Raw genomic sequence first — 14,125 nt, 5'->3', positions numbered from 1 at the left:
AAAACTACTAATTTTGTTGGATAAGATATATGAAAGAACCAAGTGAGAAAAGCAACAAGAAAAACAAGGTAAAGAGTTTAAAAAAATGGATGGTCAGTAGTGTCAAATGCTACAGGGAGCGCTATCAGCATGACACATCTTAAATCATTATTGGCACTGAACTGATATCCCTTACTCATTTATTGAACGCCTACTACATGCAAGACTATGTGTTAAGCACTATGAACGCAAAGAAAAATAAAATCTGGTACTTGTCACAAGATTTTCGTGGAAGTAGTCCCTTTATCAGGAAAGCAAAACAAAGAGTCAGGCTTGCAGCTGTCTACATCTTATTTGGCTCTGGTAAATCTGAAGACAACTTGAAAAGGGCACTGCGCATCTTTCAATAAAAGTTCTGATAGTGGACATGAGATAAAGAAGAGCTAGAGAACCTCATTCTCAGTGACGACAACCGGTGGCCAGGGAAACCAACTCTCTCTCGAGTCTCTTGCCCCGTAAGCAGGGTTGGGGCGGCCCCTACTTGACCCTCCATATACTGGGGCGGGAAAAAGCAGACACTTACCGCAAAAGCAGGCACCAACGCCGTGGCCCAAAGGGCCCGGGATTCCTTCGCGAGGCCCCACGCCGAGGGAGAAGACCCAGGAAAGCCAAGGAGCCGACAGACAGATGCGACCCCACAACCCGACTTCCCAAACTGTACAAACTAGGGTCCCAGCGCCCAGCACCGCGACGCCAACTCCCACCAGCTGGAAGACCGACGACTGCCACCGAACCTTCCGCCCAATGAGGAAACGTCACCACTCGGCGTAGTCCAGCCTTTCATGAAGAGAATAAACTTCCGCTTCCGGGGCACGCCGGTGCCTGGTTCCTATTGAAAGGCCTTATGAAGTCATTCTTTGCTTCGCTCTGCTTTCGGTTTTAGTTTTTTCTGCCCAATAACTGTAGAGCAAAGTTAGTGACCAAATAGAAGGCTCTCTAAGGCCTCTTTAGTGATGCCACCCCAGGAAAGAAATACGGCCTCAAGAAGCCACCGTTAGAAAATGAGACTCGGCTGAGCTGAGTTGAATGACGATAAATGGAGGTAGGTTTGAGGATAGGGATCCCCGGGAGCACTTCAGGCTCCCTGGTAGGGGGCGGGGCCCCCACGGAGGCGAGTCCTCCGAAGATCGGATCGAGTGTTGACTCCCCGGCGCGTGCGCAATACGAGCTTCCTTCCGCGCTGCTTTCTGCTCCAACATGGAATTCTGCTCCGCTCGGCGAGCGGTGCTGCAGCTGCTCGGCGCGGTAGCGCCGACCGACCGTCCAGCGCTGCTCCAGTGGATGCGAACGACCCGTAAGCGACCAGGGCTAGAAGCAGGTGGTACGGGCAAGAATAGTCTGTGGGCGCTGACCTTGGGGACGTAGGACGGGTGAGGCCAAAGACCTTCCATGGGGTCGCTGTGCTAGTCTCTGCTCTACTGTGGGCAGGTTGACTGGGGCGCACGCTCAGTCTTTCGGCCTCTCAGAGTCCATCTTAAGATTGGGTGAAGAGCTGGCTCTGGGTTTATGATTTCGTTGGAGGCTTGGGACAAGTCTTAAGAGCTTTCTTGTGCCTAATTCCGTTTCTGAATAAGAGGATAATCCATCTTCCCCATTACTCCTCCCACAAATTTGTGAGAATGAGTGAGATACTACCTGAAAAAGCACTTTGCAAGAGAGGGTTTAGGGTGTAGAGCTGGAGGCTTTTACTGTAGCTGGTGCGTTTTGTCGATCGTAAAATGGGCCATCAGTTTAATAGCAATTTTTCTGGGAGGAGAAGCCTTTGATTTTAAACCATTAAAATTAAATAATAATAATAAGCACGAGTTAGAATCGAGGAAATGTGATAATTAGGCCTAGTTATTGATTATTGGGATAGACTTGGCAAAGTAAAGCCTGGTGAAAGCGCAAGAAAATAGAATAGTCTTTGTTAACTATGCCAGATCGTACTATGTTCTACACCTCTAAACGTTGATTCTCGTGATTATTTTCGTCCAGTCTTACGGCTTAAAATGTCTGTTTGCTGATGACTCCCAATTTTAGATTTCCAGCCCTGACTTTTTCTAGAACTCTCTTTTTGTGATGTCAGGGTCTATCAGTGGAGTTAGGTATTATTGTTATCATTATTACTACCCATTTTTATTCTGAGGAGAGCACTCTAGATAAGATGCCAAACTAAAATTAACTTGGACATGCAATGTCAAGGTTTATCCTGGAAAGTATAGGACACCAGACACAATAGCTTCTTGTTTATAGACGCATACAAGATTACTTCAAGACAGGAATTTTGAAAAATTTGCTGAGTCTCTTATCACTTCATTTAAACCCTGTATTACCAGTTTCATTCATCATATCCCAGTTCTTTATAAGACAATGCCAATCCCATTTCTGCATTCTTATGCCCAAGGTAATTCATTCCAAAAATATTGAGTGCCTGCAAAAATGCCACATACTGCCTGGCTCTGGCAGTTGTAAAATTACCGAAACATCCCTGCTCTCAAGAAGCTCTTAGTTTTGTGGAGTAATTTGTAATCTAAATCTCTAATTTTAGAGGTATTACTTGAGACTACATTTTTCAAAATCACGAAGACTTGAAAGCATGTTTTAGGTGGTAAACAAGAGGACCCAGTATCATTGGTTAAATAATACGTTTTTACTTTTTTTAAAGGCAGTTTTTTTGCATCTCTCCAGCAGACCCTGTAGTCAGAGATGGTCAAAAAATTAAACAATTTAGAAAATAACTTGAGTTTCTGAAGAATGTTTATTAGCGTGACTATTTTAAGAAATGAGAGTACCAGATGGCTTAAAATGAAGAAGTGTGTTTTGTTACAAACTGTGTAACCATGTAGTGTAATTTACTAGTATACCTGTTTATGAAAAAAAAAAAGTTTATGAAGTGGCTCTAAATACAGCACAAAAGATTCTTCCATTCAACCATTTTTCATTTTCCTAATTGAATTTCCTTCTTCCAGAAAAATGTTTGATCTCTAACATCAAGTTACTTGCATAATATCTTGTATAACAGTTGCATAAACCAAAAACAAACAAACCCATTGCTGTCAAATTGATTCTGACTCATAGTGACCCTACAGGGCAGAATAGAACTGCACCTTAGGGTTTCCAAGGAGCAGTTGGTAGATTCAAACTGCCAGCCTTTTCTGGTTATCAGCCAAACATTTAACCACAGTGCCACCAGGGCTCCTGACATTTGCTTAGACCTTTAATTATAACTCTCCTTGGGTAATAGACATTGAGTGTGACTGGTAAAATCACTGATTTTAAATACACAAAAAGAATAATAAAATTGTTCTGTAAAGGTATAGTGATTAGGCTGGTACAACCAGACAAGTGGACCAGGGCAGAGCCAAGCACATGTCAATGTGTGATACAAACTGAAGATCTAGAAGAAATGAAGTCGAAAGCCTACATTTCATCTTGGTACAGCTTAAGCCAAAGGCCTAGGAAACAAAATGGACAATATAGGAAGGATAAACAAGTCTGAGGGCCAAAGTAAGCAAAAATAAGCCTCTCTCTCCCTCACACCCCCCAACCCCCAAAAATAAAAAACACAGCAGTACCTCAGCGCACTAATTATTGATCCTGTGGTGGAACATCTGTACTCTTCTATTTCCTGTGTGTATAAAGTGGGCTCTTGATCTAGATTTCAAAGGGTAGGAAAGTGACTGTGATCTATTAAGTGAAGGGAGATGAGAGCCAGAACTCCAAATGGAGTCCCCAATAGACATATTTAAAACACACACACACACAGGAGCAGAAATATTAACAAACGTTGAATTAGTCCTGAATATGTAAATACAAATGAGGAAGTACAACCAATAGCCTGTAACGGTGTCTATTAAGGACCAAGTTACAGAGGATAGGAAATTAGGGTTTGCTATAAGAAAATTGGAAACCCTGGTGGTGTAGTGGTGAAGAGTTTGGCTGCTAACCAAAATGTCAGCAGTTCAAATCCAGCAGGTACTCCTTGGAAGCCTTATGGGACAGTTCTACTCTGTCCTATAGGGTCACTATGAGTCAGAATCAACTCGACAGCAACAGATTTGGTTTTTGACTATAAGGAAATTAACAAACTCATCAAGAAAATAATTTAAATACTTAAAGAAGATAATAACGGTAGGTGACTAGAAGCTTCTCTGCATCCTGTATTTTAGATACATCTTCAGTGAGCAGAATTAGACATGGAGTTGAGCAGCAGCTCAGAGCTGTTACAGGTTCTTCCTAGTACCTACAAATATAAAAAGCAAAGTCTGGGATCTAGTTACATTTGTCGGGCAGCATACTGCTTCAGTTCTCTATTGTACTACCATCGAGTAGATACTAGTATAACATAACTTAAATGTAACCAGAATGCTTTTTAGAAGTGAGGATTGTTAAGACTTCAGCTCATTTACTTTGGACACATCATCAGGAAAGCCCAATCACTAGAAACAGACATCATCTTTGGTAAAGCAGAGGGTCAGTGAAAAAGAGAGAAACTCTCACTGAGATGGATTGGCACAGTAGCCACCACAGTGGGCTCAATCATATCAGAGGTCATAAAGATAGCACAGGACCAGGCAACAATTCCTTCTGTTATACATAAGGTCGCTGTGAGTTGGAGCCTACTCGACAGCAGCTAACAACAAGTAAATGGAGAGATGAACCTTGTTCATGGGTCAGAAGAATCAATACTGTTAAGATACCAGTTCTCCCCAGGTTGCTATATAGATTCAACACAATCCCTATCAAAATCTCAACGGTTTTTTTTAGGAACTCAAGCTGAATTCTGAAATTCATGTGAAAACACAATAGACCTAGAAGAGCCAAAGTTTTTTGGAAAAAGAAGTTGGAGGGCTAAGGTGACCCAATTTCAAGAATTAAATCAACATGGTAATATCGTGAAGATAGAAAAGTAGATCAGTGGAGCATAGAAAGTCCAAAAATAAACTCACACATATGTGGATTTTTTTTTTTATCCCTAACTTCTTTTTTTTATTGCCAAGTTGGTCTTTATTAAAATTATAAACATTTCCTGTGTTAAAGATGTTAATAAAGCTCAAAAGGCAAGCTACAAAATGGGAGAAAATATTTTGTAAACACATATCTGATAGAGGCCTGACATAAAATACTCAAAGAATTCTTTTTTTTTAATTCTAAAATTTATACATAAATTGTTTCGTGACATTGGTTCCAATCCCTTCACTGTGTCTGCACTCTCTCCCTTTCCCCTTCTACCCCAGGTTCCTGTGTCCATTTGTCCAATTTTCCTGTCCTTTCCTGCCTTCTCATCTTTGCTTTTGGACAGGTGTAGCCCATTTTGTCTTGTATACTTGATTGAACTAAGAAGCATGTTCCTAACGTGTGTTACTGTTCTATAGGTTTATCTAATCTTCAGTTGAAAAGTAAGCTTCAGGAATGGCTTCAGTTCTGAATTAGCAGGGAGCCCAGGGGCCATAGTCTCCGTGGTTCCTCCAGTCTCTGTCAGACCAGAAAGTCTGGTCTTTTTTTGTGAATTAGAATTTTGTTCTACATTTTTCTCCCTCTCTGTCCAGAACCCTTTATTGTAACCCCTGTCAGAGTGGTGGTAGCCAGGCATCATCTGGTTCCTCTGGGCCGTAGAGGCTGTGGTTCATGTGGTCCATTAGTCCTTTGAAAACTAGTATTTTCCTTGTGTCTTTGATTTTCTTCATTCTCCTTTGCTTCAGATGGGATGGGACCAATAGATGTACCTTAGCACTCAAAAGCTTTTAAGACCCCAGACACTACTCACCAAAGTGGGATGTAGAACATTTTCTTTGTGATCTATGTTATACCATTTGGCCTAGATACTCCCTGAGACCATGGTCTCTAGCCCTCAGCCCCAGTAACTCAGTCCCTCAAGGTGTTTGGATGTGTCTAGGAAACTTCTATGACTTTGCCTTGGTTAAGTTGTGCTGACTTCCCGTATATTGTGTTGTCTTTCCCTTCATCAAAGTTAGCACTTGTCTACTGTCTAGCTAGTGATTTCCCCTCCCCACACCTCTCCTCCCTTGTAACCAACAAAGATTGTTTTTTTTCTGTGTGTAAACCTTTTCTTGGGTTTTTATAATAGTGGTCTCACACAGTATTTGTCCTTTTGTGGTTAATTTATCTCACTCAGCATAATGCCCTCCAGATTAATCCATGTTGTGAGATGTTTCGAGGATTCATCGTTGTTCTTTATCGTTGAGTAATAGTCCATTGTGTGTACATACCATAATTTCTTTATATTCACTGTTGATGGGCACTTTGGTTGTTTCCATCTTTTTGCTATCGTGAACAGTGCTGCAATGAACATGGGTCTACATCTGTCTGTCTATTCATGTGACAGCTCTTTTTTCTCTAGGATATATTCCTAGAAGTGGGCTTGGTGGATCGTATGATATTTCTATTTCTAGCTTTTTAAGGAGGTGCCATATCGTTTTCCATAGTGGTTGTACCGTTTTACATTCCCACCATCATTGCACAAGAGTTCCAGTCTCCCTGTGATCTCACCAACATTTGTTAATGTTTTTTTGATTAGTCCCAGTAATGTTGGGGTAAGATGGTATCTCATGGTAGTTTTGATTTGTCTTTCTCTAATGGCTTATGATTGTGAGCATTTCCTCGCGTCTGTCAGCCACCTGAATGTTTTCATTGGTGAAATGTCTGTTCATACCCTTTGCCCATTTTTTAATTGGATTATTTGTCTTTTTGTTATTGAGGTGTTGAAGTATTCTGTAGATTTTAGAGATTAGACCCTTGTCAAACTACAGGGCAGAGCAGAACTGCCTCATAGCCAAGATTTTTTTTTCCCAGTCTGTAGGTTCCCTTTTTACTCTTTTGATGAGCACAAGTGTTTAATTTTTAGGAGCTCCCAGTTATCTACTTTCATTTCTGGTGTTTGTGCATTGTTAGTTACGGTTTTTATTGTATTTATGCCATGTACTAGGGTCCCTACTGTTGTTCCTGTTTTTTCTTCCATGATCTTTATCATTTTATGTTTTATATTTAGGTCTTTGATCCATTTTGCGTTAGTTTTTGTGTATGGTGTGAGATATGGGTCATATATGGGTTTTTGAAAAAGTCCAAAGACAATGTGGTAGAGAAAGGATGTCCTTTTCAACAAATGGTACTGGAACAATTTGGCCAGAGAGAACAGGATTTTCCTGGAGTTTTTTGTTTTTATTTTTTTCTATGCCTGTTGGTCCCAGGTCTCTGGTACCCATTCCAGAATATCTGGGAGAAAGAACGGAAACCCAAGGAACTCATCACAGTGTCCTTCATCAAGACCTGAGCCCCCAGCCAGATCACCTTCTTACCTGCTTTCAGAATCCTTCTATAATTGCTTATTGAATTATTTCCAGGGTATTTAGTTGTATTTAAAGGAGAAGAACAGGGAAGAATGAGGGAAGCTGCCATTTTATCTAGGACCAGAAACCGCCTCAATAAATTTTTTATTTGAATAGGGACTTCAGAATAATATATGATGTGAGTGAATTATGCATTATAAGTCATTAGAGGTGAGGATATGGGTGAATGAGGACTAGAGGTGTGGAGTTAGACTCCATGGAGATGGTGTAACTTGGACAGGGCCTTATTGCAGAAAGCAAGGTCATGCAATTGAAAGGAATGATATGAACAGGAAGGATTGTGGAAAACAACTAAAGACATTTGCCTGACTAGAGCAAAAATTATGTTAGGGAGTAATGGGAATAGAAAATAGGATGGTTAAACTCGATGGCACTGGGGTTTTTTTTTTTCTTTTTTAACTTCTGTTAATATCCTGGAAAGCCTTAAAAGTCTGGAGTAAGAGTTAATATATTGGAAAACAAGAAGCCATCCAAAAATTTTAAAGAGGGGGAGTGATATGAAAATGAGGTTTAAGCAAGACTATTTTAAAATAGGTATGTAAAGTATTTTATAAAGGGGAGAAACTGACATCAAAGAGCTAGTTATAAATTTGTAATAGTATTCTAAGTGTGAAGTCACGACTATGGCTATGATTGAAGAGGAAATGGGATTAAAAGAAGAACATGGTGGGACTTGGTACCTGTCTAGATACATAAAAAGTAGAATTTGCTTCATAGGCTGTAAGCTTGGTAACCTTTCTTTTCCCATATGCTTAATTAAGCAGGAAATTTTTTAAGAATTAATTCTGCCGTTTAGAAAAGCTCTTCTTTCTCCACGCCCTTCCCACCTACATATGTAATTTGAGAAAAGCTTTACTGTCTCTAGGCAGCCAATTAGCACCTTTCTTTAATCTTTCTGCAAGCAACATAACTGTTACCACACATTCTGAAATAGTTATTATGCATGTTAAAAGATGCTCAGCCTCACTAGTAATGGAAGAAATCCAAATTAAAACAACAAAGGTTTTTGTTTGTTTGTTTTAATTATTCGATGCTTTAAGGGCTTGATGAGATGTATTCTTATTCATTTCTGTTAGAGTAAATTGATACAGCCTTTCAGGAAAGAAATTCAACAAGATGTTGCAAAAGGCTTTAAATGTTTAAGTTGTTCCCTTTCTAGGAATGTATACTAAGGAAATGATCTGAAATGCAAAGATGATGTATACCAAAATGTTAGATTCAGTGCCTCCAATATTTCACAATTATATCTTTATCTGTCAACAGTAGGAGTGAGTGGTAAAAGAAGGACTATACATATGCTGGAATAGTACACAGTTTTTAAAAATAATCTTTCAAGAATTTTAATGACATAAGAGTAAATGTTTATGATATAATGTTAAGTGAATTGTAGTTTTACATACTTCAGTAACATCCACGTCATGCCTTTCTAATGTGTTTTTATAGCCATTATTAGAGCAAAATACTCTTGCATCCTTTTCAGAAGTTACTTGCCAACCACTACAGATAATAAAACCAATTTTAGCCTTCTTGAGCTAAAAATTTCCCCCTTGAAGTCTGAAAGTGCTCCTTAACAATTATGAATCAGACATTTAGATAAGAAGTAACTTGGAATAGAATAAACACATTTAGGGAGAACATTTATGTAAGTTGTATCTTAGTAAAATTATTAAATCGGACATATTTTCATTTTGATTCATGAAATTGACATTTTAAAAATACAGTTTGGAAAATGAGTTCACCAAACTTAACCACACTGATCCTCAAATGGTAGTTAACATCTATTGAATGCTTTCTATGGCTGATTACTGTTCTAAGGCAATATGCTAAACATATATATTAACTCCTTTAATCCTCAAAACAATCCCTTGAGATGGCTATTACTATTATTCCCACTTTATAAATGAGACCACTGAGGCTCAGAAAGTTAAGCAACTTGCCTAGGTAATAAGTGTTGGACCAACAACTCTAATTCAGGCCATTGTTTTAACTGTTATTCAGAGTTTGTCCCTGAGATAGAATTCCAAAGGATAGGAGTAAGGTCAGCTGAATAAGCGAGGGTGGTTTCAACCAAGAGTCAAAAATTGTAAGTAGAGCCCAAATGAGAGGAACAGTTTTGGATGAGTGATTCCTAACTTTCATCTCATCAGCCTTAAGCAGTGTTTGATAGCATGGCCTTAGGAGCCAGAGATGGGGAAAATAATAGTACACCTCACAGAGATGTTGTGAAGACTGAAAGTGAATGCATGTAGAGCTTGTAGCAGAGTGCCTTGCATATAGTACTCAATAAATATTAGCTATTATTAAAGATTTCTTAAGAACTTTTTCCTAGAAAAATATGCATATTTATATGTACACAGAAGCATACAACTTTGGGCCTCTGTGACCACGTAAAACCAAGTGTGGATCCTCTTAAGTAGCGCCATGGTGAAGAAACCCTGCTGTAACTGAAGAAATACTCTTTTATTCGTGAATGTGGTTGAATCAGAGTTTGTTGTCTAGGGTAAGGGATGCCAATTCTCATTTTTACCTGGTATCCTTGGTATTGAGGTAAAACAAGTGCAGTCTTCATTTAACTCTGCTTTTTTTTATTGACTGAGTAATAACAATTTCATAGTATCTCCGGCCTTCTTGACCGGTGATGCTTACATTAGCTGGGGGATTGATTTCCCAAATAAACAGAATTTGCAGCCATTCTCATTTTTTATTTCTCCAGCTCCCTAGATCTTCACATATTATTGTTTTAAGACATTTGGGCTTCCACTGCCACCACAACCCCTTCCCAACTCTGTCAATAACCCAGTAGCAGTAGTGATCAGAGCCTGAAAACGCTACAAAATAGTAGCAGAAGAGAATAAACCCCAGTGCCATTGAGTCAGTTTCAACTCATAGCAACCCTATAGGACAGAGTAGAACTGCCGCATAGAGTTTCCAAGGAGCAGCTGGTGGATTTGAACTGCTGACCTATTGGTTAGCAGCCATAGTTCTTAACCACTACACCACCAGGGCTTCCCAGAAGAAAATAAGCTAAGGTTATCATGGATTAGAGAACTAGATTGCCAAACTGTGTTCAGTTCCAGGGCCACATTTAAGTGGGCTGTCCAGAAGCAAGTCCAGAAGACAGTGACAAAGGTGGCAAAGGATGTGGCTACCATATCATGAGAAGAACCACGGTCAGAGCTAGGGAGAGAGAAGACTAAGGTAGAGGTAGGAAAACTCACGAACCTTCTTCTCTGTCACTTTAGGGAGGCTGTATGGTATAGTGATTATGAGTTCAGGGTTAGACCTGCATTCAAAACTCAACTCTCACTTTCTGGCTGATGTGACCCAAGGCAAGTAACTTAACTTCTCTGACCTCTGGTTTGCTTTTTTTGTTTTCTGGTAAAATAGAGATGATACTAGTACCACCTGTATGATTTAAAGGATTAAATAGTAATGTTTGAAGAGCACTGTACGATATCTAGCATGCCTTAAGTGCTCCTTCAGTAAATGTTGTATAGCATTAAAGATGATGATTCCCCTCAGGCTGCATTTGGAAAAAGTAGTTGATGTTTAAGAGAGGCAGATTCTGGTTCAGTCAGAGATAGATTCTGCTATCTGGTAAGATGTCACAGCCTCTTTTCTACTCTAAGACTTTAATTTTATAAAGGAGGCCCACACGAAGACTGTTTATTAACATAGTTGTTTATGTTACAGAATTAAATTCAAAGAAGTTGAGTAGTGAAATAGTTTAACATAATGAGATTTTTATCAGCTTCTTTAGTTATGCCATTTACAAATTGAGAGAACTTGCCAAAGGATCACTGGTGTAAGTAGTAGTATTGGGATTAAATTTGAGTCATGAAGGCTTCCAGTCAGTGTTCTATCTATGGAGAGAAGTGAAGCAGATGTTAGGTATTAATTAGCACCTTGGGGAAACTTAGATTGGAAGAATACAATGAAAAAAGCCAGCTTTAAAAAAAAAAAAAAAAGAACTCATCAAAGATGCTATTTAAGTTCCACCTAAAACAATTTGGAATGCATCTTAATAGTATTTTTTGTTTTCCTATAACTTATATTCTGCTTCCTTCTAGAAATAATGTGAAGCAACGGCTTAGAACACTGTTCTAGAGATGGTAGGAAAGAAAAAAGAGCTAAAAGGTTTTCCCATATCAGTTCAGACAGCCAAATGATATTACCTTGGTATTAACTACTGTAGCTCAGAGGGAATTTTGTAGAGAAAGAACCGTTGTATGTAGGGACGTAGAGTGGCATTGCAAAAAAGAAGAGGACAGTCTTTAGAGGCAGAAAACCTAGGTTTATGTCCTTGTGCTACTGTTGGCCTGCTTTGTAACTTTTACCAATTCATTTAACTTTAGAAGACGCCAGTTTTCTCACCTGTAAATCTGGGAATGTAATCTTGCTTTGTCTTCCTCATGTTGAATTTTTAATGGTTAAGTGATTTAATTTCTATTGAAAGAACTTTGTAAACCAAAAAACATTTTCCAAATGTTAAGTGTTATTTGTGATATGAATAGAGTATTCTGAGCTAATGTGCAAGGTTCTGTTTTGTTTTGTTTTCCAAAGCAATTATTTTATGTCTAAGAAGGAAATCCTGAGCTTACTTAGCAACAACCAAAGATTGGGGGGGCCAGGCATATGGAAATGGATGATATTTTCTTCAGTATCTCCTTATTTTTCTTCTATAAGCCAAAAACCAAACCCAGTGCCGTTGAGTCGATTCCTACTCATAGCAACCCTACAGGACAGAGTAGAACTGCCCCTATAGAGTTTCCCTATAGCTACTTTAAAGCGGTGAGAAAGACAAATCCTACCAAGAATTCAGTATAAGAAAGTCTTTTAAGGGAAATGTAAATTCCTTTGTTCCCTATACCACCATTTCATTAGTAGCCCTTTCCAGTCTCAGTGGCATCCCAGACAGTAGCAGACTTCAAGAATGTTTTGCTTCCAGATAAGTCACATTCTGTTTAAAATTGTATATGAGCTGCTCAGAAGTGATACTTTTTAGAGCCAATTTAAAGCAAAATTTTAAACCCACATAAAAATTGAAACAACGGAACAATGACTGCCACTTTTAAACCCTCACCTTGATTCACCAGGTGTCAACATCTTATCATACCTGCTGTCTTGATTGCTATACACACACTTCCCTTTTGCCAGACCATCCAAAAGTAGGCCATAGATATCAAAAATCTGCTATTGTAATTATCACTGTGTATGCTCCTCTGCTGTAGCAGAGCATCACGATTTTGGTGCCAGATGTTAGTGCTTATTATCTGAAGTCTGGGTACATTTTATTGGCACCATGGATACTCAGAATTATCTTCTTAGTAATCCCTTGTGTGATATCTCCTGAATTTCTAAGGTCTGTATGGTCAGAGAAGGAATGTTTGACTACTTATGAGTGAATATAGAACTCTATAAGCCAGTGGCAGTGCTATTTTTGAGTGAAGGCCCCTGGATGATTGAAACTACTAACCTAAAGTTGGCAGTTCATACCCACCCAGTGGTGCCACAGAAGAAAGGCCTGGTGACCTGCTCCCGTAAAAGTTACAGCCAAGAAAACCCTCTGGAGCAGTTCTGCACTAACACATGGAGTTGCCACAAATCGAAATCAGCTTGATGGCAATGAGTTTGGTTTTTATTCTTGACTAAAAATAAAGTGGCTAAAACACAACGTGTTTCAAGATACATTTGCTTTTGTATAACAGGCTAAAATAATCAAGTTGTGTATTTCACAAAATTTGGAAAAAGGAAAAACTCAATATTTTAAATGGAACTTTTGTAAGAACTTGAATTTGTCATTGGTTAGAAGGGTTATTGTTATAAACTGCTTTCACCTGATGGAAAATATGCCCATATTTTCCATCTATATGTATTTGCCAAAATTTATAGTTGTATGACTGACTACAACTATAAAACCTATTCCCCCCCCCCCCAGGAGATTTTGATGAATTCACTCAAGATAATAATGATATTATGTTGAAAAGCATAGCAGAAGACCTTCGGAACTGCTTGCCTCTAGAAACCATGCTTTCCTCAGAACATCTCGCCCTTCAAAAAGTAAATACGTTAAATTATTTTTCTCTAAATGCTATTTAAGAATTCTGCTTAAGTTAAAGTGATGTGTTTATCCCCTTACAGTTTTGTATTTAAAAACAAAGTTCACACTCTTCTTGTCAGTTAAGTATTGAGTGCTTGGTAAGGTTTGGCCATGCAATGGATGCTGTGGGAGACACAGAAGATGTATGAAGCATAATCTCTGCCTTCTAGGAGGGCGTTCTAGTTGTGAAGATCCAGCTCATTGTTTGTAAAAACATTTGTCAAAAATCACAACAGTTAAGAATAAATGCCTAAATTTAACTAATAATAGGTTAAAAAGGTGGGTGGACCTTAGAAAAAGAGGGTAACAGCTAAAGTAGTCAGGAGAAGTGTCATGGAAGAGGTGGATTTGAGCTAGGCTTTAAAAAATCGTTGGTAATATTGGGTAAGGGGAACAATATGAGTACAGGCCAGAGGCTGTACTGAATGTATTATGGTATCAGGTTGTGAGGAGACTTGCTTGCAGGTACCTGTTGGGTAGTGGTGGAATATAAGATTGGTTTAACCATTTAGGATTTTTTTTTTTAATACTGAAGACATTCTGGACTTGATAGCAATTTATTTTAATTATCTTATTTTTTTATTTTATTTTAATAAATTTAATTATTTCGCTTTAGGTGAAAGGGTTTACAGAACAA

The 14,125-nt window shown here is 38.7% G+C and overlaps 2 protein-coding genes across 6 annotated transcripts in view; one reads left to right on the top strand and one right to left on the bottom strand.

Moving 5' to 3' along the window:
- SRP54 (signal recognition particle 54) overlaps positions 1 to 816 on the bottom strand; it is a 51,706-nt gene extending 50,890 nt beyond the window's left edge. The window contains exon 1 of the mRNA XM_049898603.1: positions 563 to 816. The gene's annotated coding sequence lies outside the window, so the exon portion shown is untranslated. The remainder of the gene's footprint in view (positions 1 to 562) is intronic.
- A 36-nt stretch (positions 817 to 852) lies between these two features.
- LOC126084230 (uncharacterized) overlaps positions 853 to 14,125 on the top strand; it is a 38,279-nt gene continuing 25,006 nt past the window's right edge. For 2 of the 5 annotated variants that reach the window (XM_049898609.1, XM_049898606.1), the window contains exons 1-3: positions 853 to 1,333; positions 10,631 to 10,717; positions 13,327 to 13,448. In XM_049898609.1, coding sequence (XP_049754566.1) covers positions 1,237 to 1,333; positions 10,631 to 10,717; positions 13,327 to 13,448 — 306 coding nt within the window. In that variant the 5' untranslated portion in view covers positions 853 to 1,236. Of the gene's footprint in view, positions 1,334 to 10,459; positions 10,718 to 13,326; positions 13,449 to 14,125 lie in introns of all 5 variants that reach the window. The other 3 variants (XM_049898608.1, XM_049898610.1, XM_049898607.1) reach the window with 3 other exon arrangements.

Source organism: Elephas maximus, chromosome 10 (assembly GCF_024166365.1).
Source record: "Elephas maximus indicus isolate mEleMax1 chromosome 10, mEleMax1 primary haplotype, whole genome shotgun sequence".
NCBI classification, from domain to species: Eukaryota; Metazoa; Chordata; class Mammalia; order Proboscidea; family Elephantidae; genus Elephas; species Elephas maximus.
The sequence above is the reverse complement of the archived record's forward strand: the minus strand, read 5'-3'. Positions and strand labels throughout refer to the sequence as shown.